Here is a 24181-nt window from a genome sequence, read left to right as displayed (position 1 = left end):
ATGTTTCACAGAGTTGAGTATCATATTATTGAGTTGAGACTTTTTTCTCTAAGTTGAGTTGAACTATGTTTCACTGAGTTGAGTATCTTATTATTGAGTTGAGCCCAATTTTCTCTGAGTTGAGTTGAACTGTGTTTCTTTGAGTTGAGTTGAGTGAGTAAGTTGAGAAAAGGTAAGTATGTTTCTTTTCCATCAGTTTAAGCTTATGCTTATGCTTTAGAATTTCCCTTACATGCTCTTAATTTCCATGTACTGATGCCATTTGGCCTGTATCTTTTATGATGTAGATATAGGTATTCAGGGTCATCAACATAAGCTTCATTGAAACCACTTGCAATTCTAGTTAGCTTTGGTGAGCCTTCTTATATTCTGGAGGACTTCACCTTTATCTTACAGTTAGTAGTTTTGAGATGTCGTGGGTCTTGTCCCGATATTCTTCTGTAATAGTAGAGGATTCATAGATAGACAAAGTTGAGTAGTTTTCAGTATGTATTTTCTTTGAGTTGTTTTTACAAATTTTGAGTTATCTATTTAGTATTGTTCATATTATTCTAAAGTTGAGTATTTGAGCTTATTGAATTTAATTCAGTTTTAAGCTTTTGTATGCTTAAGTTAGTCTTCCGCTTGTAGTCAGCCAAGATGAGGGTTCTCGAGTATCAGTCACGTCCAGGGTGTAGACTCGGGTCATGACTAAGTTGGTATCAGAGCACATAGTTCAAGTGTCCTAGGGTGTCTATTAAGTCGTGTCAGTAGGGTCTTGTTTATGGTTGTGAGGGCCCCATTTCTATAAACGAGGGACTACAGATATTTAAGAAAAGTTTCCCTTCTTTCATACTCTTAATCGTGTAGTAGAGCTATGTCATAGAGATTTATTCTAACTCGTGCGTTCTCTTATCCATTATACTACCCCTCATACTAAAGTTGGTTGAAGAGTAAAGCCCAAGATCGTTATGGATGAGTTATTCTTGAGGAAGTCATGAGACTGCAGAGGGGCTTGAGAGAAGCCTGTGAGTGAGTTAACTATTGAGTTCGAGAAAAATGCACTCATATTCATGAATCGAGCATTTGAGCTAAAAGCGAGTTGTACTCTCTTCTCTAAGCCCTTTTTTAGCTGAGATCCTTATTCAAAAGTATGCTTAATTCTTGGGTAATATTTTTGCCCTAAAAGTTAGTACGATTTACGAGGTTATGAGCAGTAGTAGTAAGGAGTGCCCCTTAAGCCAATAGAAAAGTATGCAGAGGTTCAATAATCTAAGGGAATGAGATAGTAATGGGTGATGGGGCAGATTATGTTATTGCAATGATGCACCCAGTCAGTTATAAGTGATGAGTTAATTTATGAGTAAAATAAGGAATAATATTGTTGTAGAGAGTTCTTGTTAGAAGGAAGAGGAATAGTTACTAGTCATGATGAGATAGAGTATATTTTAACTAAAATAGAGTTGATGTCGATGTGTCATCGTGTTAGAGGAGACTAAATACATGTATTAAATAAGATAACAAAGTATTCATGAAGTGATAGATCTAAGCTAGACTTATATTTGTTCGAGAGGGTCATGATGTTCAGAAGGTTATAGAATTGATTAAGTAATTATGTATAATAAGTTGGTAAATAGTACTTAAGTTGTGAAAAAGGGAAGTAAACTAGTTTAGAGATGATTAAATAGGTCCATAGCTTTCATGTGTCAGCTTTAGACCTAAAGGGGAGATGATGGGATGAGAAATCAAGTCAAGTGTTGAGAATAAGATAGTAATAAGTTCAAAAGAATATGAGAGATATCTTTTCAGAGATCCTTGTAGTAATGGAGTGATGTTAGAAGAAGAAGGTTAATGTGTTTATCGTGATAATGATGGTATGATAATTCCATCTAAGGTTGTAAATAATGAGGAAGAAGAGGATGAGGTTTTACTATGAGAAATAGTTAAATGAGATCCCTTAGTTGGTTTTGAGTAGTAATGTGGGAAATTCTAGTTGGTATGGCAGAGATGATGATGGAATGAGAACTTCTTAAGGAGCTGGTTAGTAGGAGTCCATGAAGTTGTTAGAATATTAAGCTTGATTGTGGTGTTGTTAAACATTAGGTGGTTCTCGATATGAGCCCAATGTTGATTAAATGTGGTGGTAAAAAGTAATATTCTTTGGATGAGATTCCCTATAAAGAGGTATAGAACCCAAACCTTAGGATTTGGGTTAAGCTTGACTATAGTAAGAGCATGTCATTAGACTCAGACTTTGGTAAGATGAGTCATGTACCCTCGTGGGAGCTATGAGTTGAAGCCAATGAGGCATAGTATTCCTAGTCTTACTTCATGCCTAGACTTTCTTTGTTCCAGATAAGATAACTTTAGAGAAAGAGTGACTGTTCACAACATCATCGTTCTTGATTTAGGTGCTATAGAAGGACCCAACACATGGTACGAATCAGTCCATCATGTGTTAGTAGGCAAGTTCACGAGTCAGAAGAGATAGTGAGAGTAACCCCATTCCATACCCAGTCCAGCCGTCATTCGAAGATGAATGATCCCAAGGGAGAGATAATGTAACACCCCGGAAAATTATTTATAATTTGTTTAAAGGCTTGAGTAAATGAGTATGAGGACGAGTAGAGTCAAGTTTCATTTTTTTAAATGATATATGGGAACTAAGTATTTCCAAGACTAAATGTTTTTACATTTAAGATGATAGGAAACATTGATTTCCAAAAGAGTTCATGAGGAGTTTTGAGTACTATCTCTTTTAAGAGAAACCTTTTGAGTAATAATCTCAAAGTAGAGGAAGAGGAAATGTTTTTTTAAAAAAACATATGAGTTAAGTATATTTTTGGAAGTAGTATTGAGCACCGATATGGGGGAAAGTTCCAACAACTCACAGCCCCCACAGACCATATACCCAACGTGGGTAGAAAGGGTCATACTTTTTAGATGATTCCTTATTGATTTTTAAGCATAGACTAGTGGATCCACTTAGTTGAGGAGTTCTACACCCCAACAAGGTATATGGCAGTTCTGGCAGCATGAGCGAGATGTTGTATCATCACATAACTCATAGTGATGGATGTCGGTTAGAGAATCTCATTTACAGAGTTTATATTGTATTTTTTTTACATACAAATGAGTTGTTATTGTATTTTTACATACAATTGAGTTGCTATATATTGTTTTATAGCTTTCCATATAATGCATCGTTTATTGTTGCTTTATCCTTGAGTATCCAGAGTTGAGTATATTATTATTGAGTTGAGCCCTATTTCTCTGAGCTTAGTTGAACTATGTTTCACAGAGTTGAGTATCTGATTATTGAGTTGAGCCATATTTCTCTGAGTTGAGTTGAACTATGTTTCACAAAGTTGAGTATATTATTATTGAGTCGAGTCTTATTTCTCAGAGTTGAGTTGAACTATGTTTCACTGTGTTGAGTATCTTATTATTGAGTTGAGTCTTATTTCTCTGAGTTGAGTTGAACTATGTTTCACAGAGTTGAGTATCTTATTATTGAGTTGAGCCCTATTTCTCTGAGTTGATTTGAACTATGTTTCACTGAGTTGAGTATCTTATGATTGAGTTGAGCCCTATTTTCTACTAGTTGAGTTGAACTATGTTTCTTTGAGTTGAGTTGAGTTGAGTTGAGTGAGTTGAGAAGAGGTAAGTATGTTTCTTTTTTATCAGTTCAAGCTTATGTTTATGCTTTAGAATTTCCCTTACATGCTCGTGCATTCTATGTACTGTTGCCATTTGGCCTGCATCTTTTATGAAGTCGATATAGGTATTCAGGTACAGAAGCTTTGTTAATACCACTTGCAGTTCCAGTCAGCTTTGGTGATCCTTCTTATATTCCGGAGGACTTCACCTTTATCTTACAGTTAGTAGTTTTGAGATGTCGTGGGTCTTGTCTCAATATCCTTCTATAATAGTAGATGCTTCATAGATAGACAAAGTTGAGTAGTTTTCAGTATATATCTTCTTTGAGGGGTTTTTACAAACTTTGAGTTATCTATTGAGTATTTTCAGATTATTCTAAAGTTGAGTATTTGAGTTTATCGAATTTAATTCAGTTTTAAGCTTTTGTATGCTTGAGTTAGTCTTCCGCTTGTAGTCAGCCAGGATGAGGGTTCTCGAGTGTCAACCACGTCTAGGGTGTAAACTCGGATCGTGACATATGTCAAATGTTTTACTTTGATATGACTTTTCTTATTTCTATTATATTGGGTAAATGTATATCAAATATCTTGTGTAGAAGCCCTCGGGGTCTTATACACCATAGCATGTCTAGGGTGTACTTTTGATTATGACATACATGTAAACACTCCTTTTCATACTAATAGTCAATTGAAAAAGAATTTTGGAGAAGTTATTTCTCAAAATAAATATGCTCAAATAATTGGTAGTCTAATACATTTTTTGAATTTTACTAGACCTAATATAGCTTATGTTGTGTAGATTGAGTAGATATATTCATAATCCTTATAATGATCATTGAAATGCATTGATAAGGCTTTTGAAATATTTGAGAGGTATCATGAATTATGGTATTAATTATAGTGGATTTTCCACTATACTGGAAGGATACAATGACACTAACTAAATCTCTGATTCAGATGAGACAAAATCCACTTATGGTTATGTATTTATCCTTGGTGGGATACCATAACATGAAAATAAGCTAAATAGACCATAATTGCTAGATCAACTATGAAATCTAAATTTGTTGCATTAGAGTTGGATGTTAATGAGGATGAATAGTTGAGAAACTTCTTAGCATTATTCCAATTGAAATAAAACCAACATCTTCTGTATCTATACATTGTAATTTCCAAGCAATGATAGTTATAGCAAATAATAAATCTTTCAATGGGAAAAATAAATATATACATTTGAGACATAACATGATACAACATACGCTAAGAGATGGACTAATTTCCATAGATTATGTGAAGTTAGAAATGAATTTGGTCAATCCCCTCACTATACCTTTGCAATGGAGAGTGATATCTGGAACATCGAGGGGAATCATGAGATTTTTGTCAACTTGAAAAAATCGACAATGATGGTAACCTGATCTATGTGATTGGAGATATCATGAATTAGGTTCCACTACTAGAAATTTGATATACAACAACAGTTGAGTTACCATTGCAATAGGCTACTATACCGTTGCATTAGCTCTAATGTTACGGTTTAGGCAACCGCTACAACAGATCGCGTAGCATTAGCACTATAGCCACGGTTTTGTCCGACAGTTTATATAACTGTGGCAATAGGAACCCCTATTGCGTCGGTTTACACCTTAAGTATTACACCATGATTAGTTCTCTATTGGGACAGTTATTAACCATCGCATTAGACATTTATGCAACGATTATTTAAATGCTATGGCTACAATTTTCTCTTTTTAATCAACAACCATTTCAGTCAATTACCACGGTTTTATTTGAGAATGCAACAATTCTAAGCTGCTACGACTATTACTCCATGGCTATTGCTACAGTTATTATAGGGTAATGCACCAATTCTTTTCTTATTGCAATAGTTACTGTTAGGCTTTTGCTATATTTATTATTAGGCTTTTACAACAGTAACTATTGATCTACTGCCACTAATATTACAAAGCTACTACAACAATATTACCATAGAACATAAAATACACTATTTGATCACAAAAATGAACTCTTCATTACCAAGATTTCAATCCAAGATAGTAATATCAACATATAATAGCAAAATACAAATATTATTTGACTATTCAAAAATGGTGAAACACACCACAATTTTCAATCTTCATCAAAATAAAAAGATTTGTAGAACATAGATGATTAAAGTTAATTAACATCAATCCAGTCAGCTCCTATGTCAAGTCTTTAATACTGTTTTCATCTCCTTCTTCAATTTCATCACCTACAATAAAATACAAAATAATTTAGCAATGTTTACATTAAGTTATGATAGTGAAAGATGTGAAAGTTAAAAGTCATGCATTCACAATGGTTGTGCCTTTGTTGATTGTCATTTGAACAACCAAGACTTACTTAACAAACAAGACACATAATTTAGTCAAATTGATCAACAATGTTTCAGCCACACACTAAATAAAGCACAACCGTACTAGCAGAATTGTACTCAACCATACTAGCAGAATTGTTCTCAACCAATTAAACTATTTCTTGAAGGAAATAGCATGACAAATAGTTTCTACAAGGTGCAAAACTTACAATAGGTAACTGCCAGAAGACATTCTACCATCCGCGGAGAGCACTCCTAGGTGAAGAAGCAATAAAGAACCACTAAAATCATAAAATACTTAACCAACAAGAGCCTATATTTAGGGTTGTCAAACGTATGATCAATACCACAAATACATAAAAAAAATTGAATAATACACTCAAATCATTATTGCATAAATCTCAATTTTCTTCCATCAAGTTTCACAAAGATCAAATTCATAGAATCAGTTCATTATTTCCTTATATCCTACTAAATAGTAATAAATTTCACATCATTTTCTTGTAACTCAACATTGTAAATCTAAAAGAAAATAGAGTACTTAAGCTCACTTTCAATGAACGATAACGACAAACAAGAATAAGAAGAAGAAGAAGAGGAAGAAATTGAAAAAGAAAATTAGCGACACTAACCTTGATCAGCCGCTTGTGCAGAAGTACAAGTTTCTCTTGGAGAAGGAATGGACAATGCTGCTAGTATATTACGATCAATTAAACCTACATGCTGAAGTTGTGAAATTACATCCGTAATAACTTCTTGTCACACAGTTTTCTTTTGTTCTTCCATTTGTTTCTCCATCTTTTGAATTCTTTCTTGCATTTGCTGCACTACATCATTTGTGTCATTTAAAGATTGTTCAGAATTTTCAGCTTTTCTTTTCAATGTCGTCTTTGTAACCTCCACTCCATATAGTCTTAGACATCCTGGATGTTCAGGACCAATGACGGCTGAAAATGCATCAACAGACTGATCGTTTGTGTCCATTTGTGTTTCAATTTCCTCCATTTCAGCCTAACAAAGCATATCCAATAAGTAGTCATGTAAATTAAAATTTAGAACACATATTTGATCTCAATAAAAACTTGTAAATAGACAACAGTCATACAATTTTACTATTTGTGTTTTCATTTGAGGTCTTGTATAAACGCCCAGGTTTCCTTGTTCTTGTGACCACGAAGTTCTCCTCAGTTGATACAGTTTCCGTTTCATTTTCCTAGTCAAACAAAAATAAATATAAAAAATTTCTTAAATAACGGTTAAGAATCATTAATAAATAATAGAATGCACCAATTTGTTACAGATTAAAGAAAAACTCTTTTTGCCTGCGGTGGGTGGATTCGTCAGCTTTTTTTGATTCTTAGTATTTGTTTCAGACATTTTCTGCAAATAAATAAATGAATAATGTAAACCAAAAGCAATGGTGCTACATAATGTACTATAAAAGGTCAATGCTCCTTATTTTCTAACTAATATCAAAAGGTAAAATTTAGATTTATCCCAATGTAACAAACAGTAGAAAAAATATATAGTTCATGCCTCCATATTGGCTAATTACTCACACTTGTATTAGAATGCTCCTACGTCCAAACAAGTCATTGTAACTTAATTTAAAGATACATGTTTAGACTCTAACTAAAAGTCTGCACAAATGCATTTCTGGTGGTCCTCCATTCAAGTTGCTTCTTGTTTATAGAATGTATCTTATTGGAAGACTAAAAATTCAGTCTCTCATTCTTAGTAATTGACAATGAACAAGAAATTTACTTAGGTGATACATCTGGTTATTCTTTTTCACTTAACAATGAGCTAGACATATCATCACTTCCACTCAATGGAACATCATCTGAGAGTGGAGGATACATACTGATCCATACATATCATCTCTCTACTTCTATGTGAATCGCTTATGGCTTCAATAAAAGATAAAGTGATTGAGTTATCAAAGTATGTTTCAACCCTGAGTATAGCCTGAAGAACAAGTTGTTTGAAGAAACTTTTAAGATATCAACTAGCAATTTAAAACAAAAAAAATTAGACCAATCACCACCCTGGCAAAAGAAACTACACTACACAGAAGAGAATAGAAAAATAAAAAAATTGTCAACTTGAGACTCTGAAATACATTTTACCTTGAATTTCTCAGACTTTCAATATTTGAGGAGCTCTCTAAACTGACATTCTGGAATATGACCAGGCTTTTTGGCCATTTGAATTTCATCATTGTTGTACGGGTCGTAATAATTGATCTTCAAATCAGTTATGTTCCTTCTCCAAGCTTCTCGAATTGTTACCAAAGTCCAACCTTTCATAGCTTCAGGAATAATGAATTTCTCCTACACTTTCATGTCATTCAATTAACAAACAGATGCAAAACACTTTTACAAATATTTAAATATTGAAAATTTCAGACCTTGGTGTAATCCCATAAATCCTTTTTGGTGTCCATGTTCCTCCAATCAAATATATCAAATGGGCAAAGTGTCGCAGTTCTTGCCAATGTGCCTAGGAAGCTACTTAACTCTGTTACAACTTCATCAGTAGGACCAACAAGTTGATTTAACCTATTTAGTGTGATCAATTTACGCTCGCGTCGGCTATGTACATTATGCATTTGTGTTCTGCCTCTTGAATTTTGAGTGGGAAGGCCTTCAACAATAAGAAAATACAAGAAATTAGAAATCATGGATGAATGCAATAAGTTTCTAAGCATATATGTTACCTTGTTCTTCAGATTGTTCATTTGTTGGAGGAATGGTAGAAATCATTTGCACTTGCTCCTTTAGAGGCTGCTCCTCTGGAGGTTGCTCATCTACATATTGTCTATTTGCTTCAGATTGTCCATTTGCTTCAGATTGTGGTGCTACTGGTTGTTGTTCTTCAATTAATTTTAGAAGATGTCCTTTCTCTAACTCTAGCTTTGTTGTAAATAACCGTCGTTTTTTATTTGCCAAGAATGATAACGATCCAGATTTAGCGAAGTTCTTTTTTGCTTTTTTGTTTTCTTTTTTTTTAAGGCTCTTGTTGACTCATGACTATTCAAATCTGAACAAATAATCACAAAGATCTTACAAATCATATTTTTTATCAGTAAAACTGCATAAATCTAACTTTCAGATGGAACAACAACAACCATGAGGCACTAAATATAAGTGGAACATTTTTTCTAAACAAGCATCCTAACTCCAACAAGCGATGGACTAGCAGAAGTTGATATGCCAGACTTCGGCTACATCTAATACTTCTTTAAAGAAAAACAAGCATCTAGTACTTAACACCAGTAAATCAGCAAAATTTCAGAATATGAGAAATAAAGATAGATATTAGAACCTGAATTCTTATTGGTCGACTGTGAAGTTGAAGATTCCTCAGAGAACGTAGAAACAGGAATACTGAAAAATGAATAATAGAGAAAAAAGACTTAACAAACGTATTAATCTCAAAAGAAGTATATATCCAGAGACAAACTTATAAAATAAGCACATTAATAGAAACAGAAGAAGAGACAATTGACATTCATAATTGATATGATGTAACTCAAAGGGAATTTATTACTCACTACAAAAAAATAGTATATATCTGAACTAGTTAAAAAGATCCTTTGTGAATCATCAACCTTCATCCAATCCCCAATCAGTATCATCAACTTTATCATCAACCTACATCTTCAGAATGTTGTGCAAGGGAAGGCACTTCAATGATAATAACAGGGAGATCTTCTCTTGACCATCTAACATCAACATCGAGTAATCTTTCTGATGAACCAATGTCATCATGATTAGTCTCCCTCCAAAATGTTTCTTCAATATTAGGACAATTCTCTTCCTCCAAATCATACAAGTCAATAGGAACTTTATTTTTTGCATAATAAACATTTTTCTCAATTGGGTCCTCCACGTAAAAAACTTGAGGGACTTGAGATGCTAGTACAAAAGGATCATTTGTGCTACATTTTCTGTTGAAGTATACCCGAGTCAATCCATATTCATCAACTTCATTATGAAACCAATCACATCTAAATAGCACAACACAAAGACAACCCCAATTGAAAGGATTTTCTATAGAGAACTTAAGCTGTAGATATTTACTGTACTTAAATGATTCATGGATTCAAGTTTTTAAGTATTTTGTTGAAAAAATCAGAATGTTGATTGATTTTCTTAAAATTAGAGCAGTTCACCAGTCATTTCCTAACAAATTCATACTTGGTCACAAGCTGAAAATTTAATGCAACAGGGGAATCAATATTTTTTGGATTTATTAAAAGAAATACGGTTATTTCTACTGTCCAGACCTAACTTTATTTGTCAATGATTGTTCATAATCTTTCCTAATGCTCAACTTCAACAGCTCGTTCTAGTTTCCTCTTTCATAAACTGATCCCACATCAACTACAAAACTCAGTCTACTATCTTTATACAACAAAATTTTTCATGTTAATGGACATCCAAATGACATGAGTCACTTGTAGGTGGATAAGGTAAATCAAAATCTATAAGATAAAAATTAATACATCACGAGAACTTGCAAGTACAAAGTTAGAATTTCTTAATCACTTTACAAAAAAACAGATCTGAAACTCAAAGGTTTAGCATCAAACTCTCAAAAGATCCCTAAATATAAAATGTTAAACAAATAATTTAGAGTATCTCAACAAGAACCGTCATTTCAACTATGTTTTTGCCATCTACCTTTAATTTGACAAAATTGGAAAACTTAACAGTGAAGTTAGTACATGAATTTGTTGTATTATTGAAGAATCATTTGTGCTTGATTTATAACAAGGTCATTTATGGGCCAAGAAAGTTAACAACTTAAATCATTTTTCAATGACAAAGAGTTCTTTCACAAAGTCAAGGCAAAATCTCTCTAAATTTTCAGCACATAAATATATATATACTAGTTTAGTCCTTACATAAATATAGAAAGAAGTAAAAGAAAGAATAGTAATAATAAGAAGCTCTAAGAGGGCTAGAGATTGTCAATAATAGATTCAATAATTTCTTACTTAGAAGTATTAGGTGCCTTATTTCTAAATTCTGGCAATTTGATGTCTCATCTGTATCAAGGGTGAACTCAGAAATTTAATAAATAAAAGCTAGCCACAAATTTCACCATAAAAAATACAATAAAATTGAGTTTTCACCTATTGATTTACTTAGATTGGACATCAATTAAATGAAATCTTCTACTTACAATCAATAATGATATTTTTGCTGACTATATAGAGAACTTGACTGCGTTTTCTATAGATATATCGCATAGTTAGCAAGTCACACTAGGAAAATTGTAAATATAGACAAGCGACACTAACCCAATTTCTGAATCAGAACAAGAAAGATAGAAATCGAACAAAGAAACAGTAACAACCAGTGGTTATCAAAAGAGGGACTACAAAATTACATTTTCTAATCTTAAAGATAGAACAACTAGAATAATGAAAATTCTTAAATCTAGTGTTGGGTTTTCACATCTGAAAAAGGGATACGATATCGACGAATCAAAAGAGAAAAATAATAAAAATCACTATGGAACTCACATACGTAGTTGTTGTAGCAAGACATCAGCAAAAATTAAAGTTCAAAACAACAACTTTAGACTTTCGTCTAACACGGGATTTCAGTTCACATTCAAAGACCTAGAAAATCACTTTAAATTGTATTTCAACAACTTTGAAAATCAGTTTATAGTACATTCCAGTTCACTCAAAATGCAAATAAAAATACTACAAGCATTAGAACGAAATAAACTACCAATCGGGTATTGGCTAATAAAATTGAAACCAACTTCTTAAAGAAATTTCGCAGAGAGTTCATAAATCTTCACCAAATCTAAAATACAAACAATAAACCACAAATTGATTACATCACAGACCTAAATTAGAAAAAATAACATAAATTTCAGACAAACTCATTTGTTATTCTTTAATACTTTTGAGAAATCCTTGAATAGAGTTTCAGATTATGCAAAATAGTATGTGCATAACAAATTAGAGACAATGGGTACTTAGAAATAATGGAGTAGATAGACGAAACTTAAAAGTAGTACACCTATATATGCAAAAGCTTGCAGTCGACGAAGATTCTTGTTGAGAATAAGACCACTGGAGATGAATTGAAGAAGCCCAGATTGAAGAAGACGAAGAATCTCACTCTGAAGAAGAAGACCTAAGCTTGTCGAAGAATTCTGTTGCCGTTAGCCGCAACTCATCGTTACGCTAAAGAAGAAGACCGATGCTTTTTAGAAACCCTTTTTGGAAGAAGACTAGAAATTTCAGCCCAAATGAAATTAATGGCACTTTAGCTAAAGTAGTGGAGGGAAATAAATTTTTTGGGGAATAAAATTCGCGGCTTGGCTAAAAATAATTTTTTTTCACTAAAATAACCGTTGCCACAGAGTCCTTAAGTGCGACGATTGTAAAATATGTTGCCATAGGCACTCTGTAGCTACGGTCTTAAGAATGATGCTACAGTTATCTTTAATTATTGTTCTATTAGATCCCATGCTATGTTGCAACAGTCATAACCGTTGCAATAGATAATATATTGCAACAGTTGTATAAGTGTTGCCAAATATCTGTGGCAATAGGTCAAATTTCTAGTAGTGTTCATATGGGTAATAACAAGTCATTAGTTGATTAAACGGTGCACTATAAAATATGTCCCTTCCTATGGTGTGTGAATATAGTGCAATACAAAGTGAGGTTGATTAAAATCTTAATGCAATTCATATCCTTTATAGGTGGTGTATTTCTCTGTAAAATACACTTGATAAATGGATCTATACGAGTGTGGAGTGGGGCTGCTCCTATGAAGTTGTGACAAATTTCTAGTGCACTCATGAATACTTGGCACACACATGACTTAGTGGTGCAAAACCGCAATGAATAACAAAGTGTCTGGAGGCACAATGTGATAGATAAGACGTTGAACTTATAAAAGCTTGATTCATAGAAAATCTAAACTTCACCAACGATTCTGTAAGTTTAATCTTAATTTATCTAGGTCCAAGAGACACCAAATTCGACAAATTATTCTCACTTTGAAAACCCAAAAAAAATGTCTTAATTTTTATCTATCTTTTTTTTGAGACAACCGGGGGATTGTTAGGAAAAACAATTATTGGCAGAAAATTATTCAAAAAGGTGTATTATTTTTGGTCAAAATAGTGGCGTTACCGAACGTTCCAATTCTTCTTTTTAATATAACCATCATTGACTTTATGACATTTATCTTCCATTTCTTTATTACTTTTTGGAATGTTGGCAGATGGAGTTTTGATACTCTTTCCTTTTACTATATATACTTCACCATTGCTGATAGTGGAGAACGAGAAAAACACATCAACAATTTCTTCATACCTCTTTTATATTTCTTGGGTATTTTTGTTATAAATTTTTTGTTGTTCATTTTCCTAGATTATTCTAAAAGAACTTGTTGAATCCTAAGGGATACACTACCTCAAAAATGATCTTTAGCAGTAATTAATTAACAGTAATAACTTAATTGCCACTAAATATGTACTTTTAGCGGCAATTAACACTCTTTATATATGTCAATGGATCCAATGACAATTAATTAATGTTGGTAAAAACTTTAACACTCTTAATGTGCATATTTATTACTGCTAAAAGATGTTTTTGTTGTAGTAATATATTATACCAGTGAAATATCATAAGAACAATGACTTACACGCCTGGAGCTATCAATAATCCGTGATTGTATGACAAGATCCGCAACATGCTCTATGGACAATGTCTACGGAGAAGATCGGTACGAAGAGCCACCAACTCCAATGGGTGGCTGAAGTCATTGCGCTTGGTCATCCAACATGGGACACATTGGGTGGTGAGATATCTAGACAAAACCTCCAGTTTGAAGCCAAGTTATTGCTTGACTTTGTTTTGTCCCAATTAATTCCATCTAAGAATGAAGAAAAAGTCCACATTGAGGCGCTCATACATATAATACTATGTATTGGGCAAAATTTTGCACGTAAATTTGGAAAATTGTATAAATATTTACTTGGGAATAAAGATATCCAACTTTTAACATCATACTCAAAGATATCCAGCATTATTCAGATTTAACATCATACCCAAAGACATCCAACTTTATTCAGAATAAAGATATCTCTATTTGCATGTAAACTTGGGAATTGTATGGGATCATGATCCACATATTATTCAGATTTAACCTCATACTTATTTCCAAATAATTCTATTCGGAACATCAGTAATGAGAATGGGAATAGATAATAGTAATAGATAAACGGTTCTAAACTGCATATATCAAGAGAAAAACAAACCCAATATATGTCAACTACTAATTGGAAAGTGACTGCCGTTCATTAGAATAATAATAATAATAAAAAAAAACACAACCACCACCTAAAATATATTTATATAAAGGATTATTAGCTGTTAATCCACAAAAGGGATTCTTTATTCAAGTTGTTGTCTATCTTGCTTCTAGTGGTCCATAAACAAATACTAGCAAAAGAAGACTTATCAAGAACTTTGGTGTAGAGGAACAAGAAGGCGACTTTGTGAAGGATCATAGCAACGATGGCCGATCCTGTAATTGGAGCTACTCTTCAAGTTGTGCTTGAGAAGTTGCTTTCTCTAACTATCGAGGAGCTCAAAAGCTTAAGGAACTTCAACAATGATCTGGAAATGCTGATACAAAATGTATCCTTGATCCAAGCTTTCATTCATGACGTTGAAAGACCACAAGTTGAGAAACAGGTTGTGGAACAATGGCTCATGAGGCTTGAGAGAGTTGCTGAAAATGCTGAAAATGTGTTTGACCAATTAAGATATGAATCTCTCAAAACAAAAGTGATGAAGATCAGAAACAGCCCAGTGAAAAAGGTCCGTAACTTCTTTTCTCATACTTCTTTTAAGTGCAAAATGTCTCGAAAAATCAACAACGTCACTCAAGAGTTGATGGCTATCAATAAGTTAGCCAAACACCTGGGTATCCAATCACTGGTAGTTCCTTCTCCGCAAATACTACAAATTCGAGAAACAGATTCCTTAGTAATTATTTTGAATGTTGTTGTAGAGATAAGGATGCTTCTGATATAAAGGAGAAGATTTTGAACATGAGAGAGGATGTTGTTCTGTGCACCATTCCCATAGTAGGTATGGGGGGTTTAGGGAAAACAACTGTGGCTAAAAGAATTTTTAATGATGAACAGATCGAGAAACACTTTGAAAAGAGAGTTTGGTTGTGTCTACCTGAAATGTCTGAAATGAAGAGCTTTCTTGAACCGATCCTCGAATCATTGACAGAGAGGAAACTTGAGGTCCAGAGCAGAGATATAATAGTCAAGAAACTCCGAGATGAACTGACAGGAAGAAAGTATTTGCTTGTCCTGGATGATTTGTGGCGTGTTGACCCGACACTGTGGCATGAGTTTGTGGACACCTTGCGAGGAATAAATACATCTCGAGGAAACTGCATTCTTGTGACTACCCGTATGGAACTGGTGGCGTCTGCAGTAGCAGTAGGACCTCATATGTTGGAAAAATTAACAGAACATCATTGCTGGTCAATTTTCAAACAAAAAGCATTTGTTGATGGGGAAGTTCCAGAGGAAATAATGATTATGGAGAAAAGGATTGGTGAAATGTGCCAAGGTCTACCTTTGGCTGCAAGTGTGTTAGGAGGCCTCCTACGCAACAAGAAAAACATGAATGGTAGGCAATTCTTGATGGCAATCCCCTTGTTCCACTTGATCAAGATGATTATGGAGAATATAACTTAAAGAAAATCCTAAAACTCAGCTTTAATTATCTACCATCTCCACACCTGAAAAAATGTTTTGCTTACTTTGCAATGTTTCCAAAAGATTTTGAGTTTGAAAAGGACCAACTTATCCAACTCTGGATGGCAGAAGGATATCTTTGTCCATTTCAAGATGCCGTTCTAATGGAAGATGTTGGGAATAAGTTTTTTCAACTTTTGTTGCAATATTCCTTGCTGCAAGATGTGAAGTTAGATGAGCACAGTAATATAACACATTGTAAGATGCATGATCTTGTGCATAATTTGTTGACTAATTCTTCAAAAATAGTTAGTTTGCAGAAATCAGTCTGTGGGTCTATTTTCTAGGATTAGTGGGTTTATGTTTTACTTAGTCAATGAAATTATATTCTTATTGTAGTGGACCATGTTTACCACTTTTCCATGTTTTCCATTATTTGTGTGTTGCTTTATTTTAGCTTTAGTAGTTAATTGTAAGCCTATAAAAGGGCAATAGGAGTTTTGGTTTTGAAGTAAGAAAGTTTTGCAGTAAAATAAACCTTCTGTCTCTTAAAGTCCTTCATTTATTTTTGCCTTTTTCATCCAACAAATTTGGTATCAGCGCCAGTTTTTAAGAGTAACGAGAGATAAAAATTTTGCCCTAGAAATACCAAACCAAAGAAACATGGCAGCAAACTCTAACAGTAACTCCCAACATCTTCCAATTTTCAAAGGGATGAATTATCATTTTTGGAGTCTTAAGATGAAGACTCTCTTCAAGTCTCAAGAGTTGTGGGACTTGGTGGATAGTGGATTTGCAGATCCGGATGAAGGCCACACACAACGGCTACGGGAGAATCGCAAGAAAGACTCGAAGGCGCTGTTCCTGATTCAACAAGCCCTTCATGATGATATCTTTCCGCGAATTTCAGCAGCAGAGACTTCTCACGAAGCTTGGGAAATTCTGCAACAGGAGTATATGGGAGATAAGAAGGTAATTGCTGTAAAATTACAAACTTTGCGTCGTGATTTTGAAACTTTACTTATGAAAAGTAATGAATCTGTTCAAGATTATATGTCTAGAGTTTCTTCCATTGTTAATCTCATGAAGTCGTATGGGGAGAATATTAGTGATGAAATTGTTGTGGCAAAGGTGTTGAGATCTTTAACAAAAAAATTTGAGCATGTGGTTGCTGCTATTGAAGAATCCAAGGATTTATCTGATTCTTCATTTGATGAATTAATGGGTTCTTTATTAGCTCATGAAGATAGGATAAACAGGTCTCATGAGAAAATTGAAGAAAAAACATTCCAAGTGAAAGAGGAGTCATCTGGCAGAGGTAGAGGAAGAGGCAGATTTCGTGGCCGAGGTCAAGGTCGTGGTAGAGGCAGAAGTCAATTCAATGACACTCGACATCCCAAGAGTGACTTTCAGTGCCAGTATTGCAAGAAGTCTGGTCATACTGAAACATATTGTTGGACTAAGCAAAAGGACGAGCAGAATCAAGCAAATTTCTCTGAGAAAACAGAGAATGAAAGTAAGCTCTTCATGGCTCATTCTTCAATCACTAACATTACTGATAATGTTTGGTTTATTGATAGTGGATGCTCAAATCATATGACTGGCATAAGGTCTTTATTTAGAGACCTCGATGAGTCACAAAAGAGTGAGGTTCGACTTGGTGATGACAAGCAAGTTCTAGTTGAAGGCAAAGGAACCATAGCCATCAAGACAATGCAGGGTAATGTAAAACTCCTTTGCGATGTGCAACTTGTTCCTGGTTTGGCACATAATTTACTGAGTGTTGGACAATTGATGGCAAGTGGTTACTCGGTTTTGTTTACAAATAGTTCATGTGCTGTCAGTGATAATAAGTCTGGTCAGACTATAGCAGTTGTGCCTATGACCCAAAATAACATGTTTCCCCTTAATGTTTCAAGTGTGGAAAATAATGCCTTAATTTCTAAAGGTGTTAATGAAACTCAACTATGGCATCTTCGTTATGGCCATTTGAACATTAATGGGCTGAAATTATTGACTAGGAAGAATATGGTAGTTGGGTTACCAGAAATGGGTGATCTTGATTTATGTGAAGGTTGCATCTTCGGGAAACAAAGTAGAAAATCATTTCCTGTAGGAAAATCATGGAGAGCTGCCCGTTGTCTTAAGCTTGTACATGCCGACCTATGTGGACCAATGAAGACTGAGTCACTTGGTGGGAGTCGGTATTTTCTTCTATTTACTGATGATTATAGCCGTATGAGTTGGGCTTATTTTCTGGATTTCAAATCAAAGGCGTTTGAGAATTTCAGGAAATTCAAGGCACTCGTGCAGAAGCAAACAGGCTGCAACATTAAGGCTCTTCGTACAGACCGTGGTGGTGAATTTTCATCTAATGATTTTACTTTGTTTTGTGAAGAGAATGGAATTCGCAGGGAGCTTACAACACCGTACTCGCCACAACAAAATGGAGTCGCCGAGTGGAAGAATCGTACTGTGGTTGAGATGGCCAGAAGCTTACTTAATGCAAGGGGACTTCCTGTTCATTTTTGGGGAGAAGTAGTGGTTGCAGCTGTGTACCTCTTAAACATCTCTCCAACAAAAGTTGTTTTGAATCGAACTCCATATGAAGCATGGACGGGACGGAAACCACGAGTAAGCCACTTGAAAGTTTTTGGTTGTATAGCTTATGCTTTGGTTAATTTACGTTCTAAGCTAGATGAAAAATCAGAGAAATGCATTTTCATTGGTTATAGTCCTCAATCCAAAGCATATAGACTGTATAATTCTACTAGTGGCAAAGTGATTATTAGCAGGAATGTTGTATTTAATGAAGAATCAGCCTGGGAGTGGAACGACAAGGAAGAAGATTCAGTCATCCATATTCCAGCTCACGCAAAAGTAGGGCATACAGGGATACTTGAAACAACAAGTTCTGATCTTTCCTCACCTGGTAGCAGCAATACTGACCATACTGCTCATGGAAGTGGCAACAATTCTACTCCATCAAGCTCTCGTTCTCCACCTTCGGCGTCATCCAGCGAGACGCCACCAACAAAGTTCCGGTCACTGCAAGATTTTTATGCATCTTGTAGCTTTGCCATGTTAGCTGTTGAACCGACATGTTATGAAGAAGTTGCAAAGCAACCAGAATGGCAGGATGCGATAATTGAAGAGATTCAGGCAATCGAGAAAAATCAGACCTGGGAGTTAGTTGATTTGCCGGAAGGGAAGAATGTTATCGGGCTAAAGTGGATTTTCAAAACAAAGTACAATGCTGATGGAAGTGTCAAAAGGCATAAAGCTCGACTTGTTGCAAAAGGATACTCTCAACAACAAGGCATCGACTTTGATGAGACGTTCTCACCAGTAGCTCGCTTTGAAACGGTTAGAACTACTCTAGCCTTGGCTGCTCAACTTGGTTGGCATGTGTACCAATTTGATGTTAAGTCTGCTTTCCTAAATGGCGACTTACAAGAAGAAGTTTATGTTTGCCAACCTGAAGGATTCATCTTTAGTGAAGGAAAGAGCAAAGTGTACAAATTGAAGAAGGCGTTGTACGGTTTAAAGCAAGCACCACGGGCATGGTATAGCAAAAGTGACTCTTTTTTTCAAGAGCAGCAGTTCAGAAAAAGTGACAATGAACCTACACTTTATGTGAAGAAGCAAGGTAATAGTGACTTTCTGGTTGTTTGTCTTTATGTCGATGATATTATATATATGGGCTCTTGTGAATCTATTGTTTCTGAATTTAAGAGTTGCATGATGAATAAATTTGAGATGTTCGACTTGGGTATGCTGCATTATTTTCTTGGGCTTGAGGTGAGACAAGATTCGGATGGAATTTTTATTTCACAAAGGAAATATGCAACTGAACTTTTAAAGAGGTTAGCATGTTGAATTGTAATCCATCTCCCACGCCTATGAATATGAACGAGAAGTTGGTACTCAATGATGGTACAGGTGCAGCAAATGCTTCTTATTATAGAAGCTTAGTTGGTGGTCTAAACTACTTATAGCACACAAGGCCCGATATAGCATTTTCTGTCAGTTTGATTTCAAGGTTTATGCATAGTCCTTCAAAGCAACACCTAGGTGCAGCCAAGAGGATCTTGCGATATGTTGCTGGCACAACAAGTCACGGAATTTGGTACTCAAAAGTATCAGGTTTCAAATTAATTGGCTTTACTGATAGTGATTGGGCAGGTAGCTTGGATGATCGCAGGAGCACATCTGGGAACATTTTTAGTCTTGGCTCTAGAGCAGTCTCATGGAGTTCAAAAAAACAAGATACAGTAGCTTTGTCATCTTCGGAAGCAGAATACATGGCTGCAACTTCAGCATGTTGTCAAGCTGTTTGGTTAAGGAAATTGTTAGTAGATCTTCAACAACAGCAGATTGGTCCAACGGAAATATGGTGTGACAACAAGGCGACAATTGCTATGACAAAAAATCCTGTTTTTCACAGTAGAACGAAGCACATCGACACTCGCTATCACTTTATTGGCGATCTAGTCGCTGGTGGAATAATCTCACTGGAATTTTGTGGCACAAATACACAGACTGCTGATGTTCTTACGAAGTCGCTGCCTCGCAACAAGCATGACTTCTTCAGACGACAAATGGGAGTTTGTGATTTTGAAGAAAGGGGGAGTGTTGACTAATTCTTCAAAAATAGTTAGTTTGCAGAAATCAGTCTGTGGGTCTATTTTCTAGGATTAGTGGGTTTATGTTTTACTTAGTCAATGAAATTATATTCTTATTGTAGTGGACCATGTTTACCACGTTTCCATGTTTTCCATTATTTGTGTGTTGCTTTATTTTAGCTTTAGTAGTTAATTGTAAGCCTATAAAAGGGCAATAGGAGTTTTGGTTTTGAAGTAAGAAAGTTTTGCAGTAAAAGAAACCTTCTGTCTCTCAAAGTCTTTCATTTATTTTTGCCTTTTTCATCCAACATAATTTGGCTGGAGATATTTTAAAATCTAAATTATTTGATCAAAAGAGCGTCAAAGGAGAAAATCTGTCTCAAGTGCGACACTTTGGATGGGACTCACCAAGGGATCAAATAGATAAGATAAATGAGCCAGGATATTTGTACACATTGTTCTGGAGATGCAATTCTGTACCTGAAGATGTGTTATTGAGTTTTAAGTTCTTGAGAGTTTTAAATTTGTCCAAGTCAGGTATGTGGGAGTTGACAGTTTCAGTTGGCAAGCTAATACATTTGAGATATCTTGATCTCTCTGACACTAATATCAAAGCTTTGCCTGACTCCATATGCAAGTTCTACAATTTGCAAACGTTACGAGTCAATAACTGTTATTATCTTGAGGAAATTCCATATGAGATGGGAAATATGATAAGTTTGAGACGGGAAATATGATAAGTTTGAGACATATATATTGCAAACCTTTTCATAATAAGCATTTTCGGATGCCATTTAACATGGGGAAATTGACTTGTCTTCAGACCCTACAGTATTTCGAGGTGGGTATAGAGCAAGGTCGTCGATTAGTAGAATTAGGTCGTTTGGAAAACCTTAGAGGTGAATTGACAATCAGAGGTCTCCAATTAGTTGGTAATAAGGAAGAAGCTCAAACAACATATCTACAGGAGAAACCAAACATCTACAGAATGGCATATTTATGGTCCCATGATGAACCAGAAGGATGTGAGACTAATGATAAGCATGTGTTGGATGGCCTTCAACCGCATCCGAACTTGAAAACCTGAGAAGTGGAGGAGTATTTAGGGACTAAATTTCCTTCATGGTTCAATGAAGAATTTCTACCAAATTTAGTCAAGTTAAAGTTAATTGATTGCAAAAGGTGCAGAAAAATTCCATTGCTTGGCCAACTGAAATTCCTTCGGCATCTTGAGCTGGTAGGGTTCCATAAGGTGGAGTGTATTGGAACTACATTTTATGCGATTGATGGTAACAATAAAGGAAATATCCAAGTGTTCCCGTCATTGAAAGAACTAGTATTGGAGGATATGCCTAGCCTTATTGAGTGGAAGGGAGTGGAATTGATACCAACAACAAATGGTGGTAGAGATGAAGTAATTGGAGTAAGAATGTTCCCTGGGCTTGAGAAGTTGAGGATTACAAAGTGTCCATTGCTAAAAAGTACTCCAAATCAATTTGAAATCCTACGTGAATTAATAATTGAAGGAGTTGACAGTGGAGTGCCATTGTTGAACTTGTGCAGCAACTTGACATCTCTAGTAAAACTTTATCTCAGTGATGTGAAAGAGCTCACTTGTCTTCCAGATGAAATTCTACACAATAATGTTTCTCTTCAATTCCTGTCAGTCTCAGACTGTGGAGAGTTTCGTGAATTTCCACAAAGCTTGTACAATCTCCATTCTCTTAAGAGCTTAGAAATATCCTTCTGCACCAATTTCAGTTCCTTTCCTGTTCCAAGTGGAGAGAATTATTGGACTTCCCTTCAAAGTCTTCAGTTATTTGTTGTGATGAACTGACCATTTTACCAAGTGGAATGGTAGAGCATTGTCGGTCTCTGGAGACCTTGTTGGTCAGCTACTGTAACAACTTAGTTTCCTTTCCTTTACATGTGTGGGAAATGCCTTCACTTTCAGATTTGGATATATCAGAATGTCCAAATTTGATAAGTGTACCCGTAGGGGGACTTCACCGTCTCACCGGGTTAAGGGCATTGTGTATTGGTCCTTTCTCAGAGATGGTGGATTTTGAGGCATTCCAATTGATATTTAATGGCATTCAGCAACTGTTGTCCTTTCGTAGATTGTATGTGTGCGGACGTTTGCACTGGGATTCTCTGCCCTATCAGCTTATGCAACTCTCTTTCCTAACTCATATCCGAATATATGACTTTGGAATCAAGGCTATTCCTCATACACTTGGAAATCTTACTTCTCTTGAAACATTAGAGCTAAGGAGCTGCAAACGGCAACAACATGTGGACTTGTTACATGTCATGCCCAAATTGCGGTATTTGTAGATAGATGATTGTCCATTGTTAGAAGCTCTGATGGATGGAATCGTCAACCTTATTTCTTTGGAAGTGTTAAATTTATCAAAGTGTGAAAAACTAAAGCATCTGCCATCCAGAGATGTCATGCAACTCCTCACCAAATTATGGAGCCTGCAAATTGAAGGCTGCCCACAGTTACAAGAAAGTTGCACCAAACTGTCAGTGGTTCAAGATTTCTCATCTTCGAGTAATTAACATGGGGTTCACGACCATTCAGAACTTGTGTAAGCCTCTATTTCTCTTTCAGTTTTTGAATGATTATTTTATCAATGAATCGGATTCTGTGCCTTACCTTTATCATTTTGCACTTCCACTTGAAACCAACTGTTGTTCTTCAAATTCTTCATCATACAAGGAATGTCTATATTCCTTTAAAGAAAGGAGCAATCACATATCTTTGAGTCTCCCTGGTTTGCGTGACCTTACATCCGTGGAGTTGGTTCGTTAGAAAATTTCTTTGTTGGACATGATAATCATGCATGCAACAAGAGTCTTTTCCAAAATTGACTCTTTATATTGGGGGATATATTCAATTATTAAGAATACATGTGGATTATATATGTGGTTTTTTTTCCCAATATTCCATTTGGATTTTTCACTTGGAACCCCTTTTTTTCTTACTTCGTTTATGTAGTCCTTGAAATATGAATAATTACTCGTTTCTGAAGTAATTTTATGCACAGACTGACATATTGGAACAAGTAATTCAATTGGTGCTCAATAATGACTCAAATGCATTGCAAAAGATTTCTCTAAAGTTTATTTCTTTTTTACAGATCAAATTTTACTAGACGTGCAAAATGAGATTATCGACCCATTCAGGTTTTGTTTGAGTACTGAATAACTTTTTCCCAGAATGAAATCTACATATGTAACATCAAAAAGCTAAAAGCATTAAGGGTGCTTAATGAGAAACTACCCGGGTCTGTCCTCAGTCTTTGGATGACTGTGTGTTCCTTTTTATTTTCCATGTAAGTTTCTGCAATTTATTTGATCCTTGAAGTCTGATATCTACTCTTTATTTGTAACATCTCGAACTATCAGACTATGGTTTGAATAGTTCCAAGAATTTTAATTTAAATCTTCTGTAAGAATTCTTGTATAATATATGCAGTTTGAAATTAGACATAACCTATCAAATTATAGTCCTTTGAGTCTAGTTTCCTACGCATCCAACCGTTGTCAATCCAAATCGGGAGAAAGAAGAGTTGGTAGATTTTGCGGCCCGTACATGGCCACATACGGATTGTAAGTCTAAAGCAATGACTAGGCATTAGGACAGATAAATTTTCTGTCCATTTTATGGTCCATATATCAGGTATATGGTCTGTATATCAATATTTCCATAATTTCATAAAAACGCTATTTAAGGTTTTTTTTTCTCCCTTTTCACTCTTTGGTGGCCCCCTAGAGGTCTCTTA

At 35.1% G+C, this 24181-nt stretch overlaps 2 protein-coding genes and 1 pseudogene across 2 annotated transcripts; 2 read left to right on the top strand and 1 right to left on the bottom strand.

The window, feature by feature from the left end:
• Nucleotides 1-5842: 5842 nt before the first annotated feature.
• Nucleotides 5843-7374, bottom strand: LOC125869333 (uncharacterized; annotated as a pseudogene).
• Nucleotides 7375-14560: 7186 nt separating this feature from the next.
• On the top strand, nucleotides 14561-15765 carry LOC125868681 (disease resistance protein RGA2-like). Its single transcript, XM_049549277.1, has 2 exons — nucleotides 14561-14955; nucleotides 15060-15765. Exons 1-2 carry the CDS (start codon nucleotides 14561-14563, stop codon nucleotides 15763-15765), a joined length of 1101 nt encoding a protein of 366 aa, XP_049405234.1.
• A 5424-nt stretch (nucleotides 15766-21189) lies between these two features.
• Nucleotides 21190-22227, top strand: LOC125868680 (putative disease resistance protein RGA3). The gene is made up of 2 exons (XM_049549276.1): nucleotides 21190-21437; nucleotides 21579-22227. The coding sequence occupies exons 1-2, from the start codon at nucleotides 21190-21192 to the stop codon at nucleotides 22225-22227; spliced, it is 897 nt and encodes a 298-aa protein (XP_049405233.1).
• Nucleotides 22228-24181: the final 1954 nt, after the last annotated feature.

This window comes from Solanum stenotomum, chromosome 6 (assembly GCF_019186545.1).
Source record: "Solanum stenotomum isolate F172 chromosome 6, ASM1918654v1, whole genome shotgun sequence".
NCBI classification, from domain to species: domain Eukaryota; kingdom Viridiplantae; phylum Streptophyta; class Magnoliopsida; order Solanales; family Solanaceae; genus Solanum; species Solanum stenotomum.
This window is presented reverse-complemented; position numbering and strand designations above follow the sequence as displayed.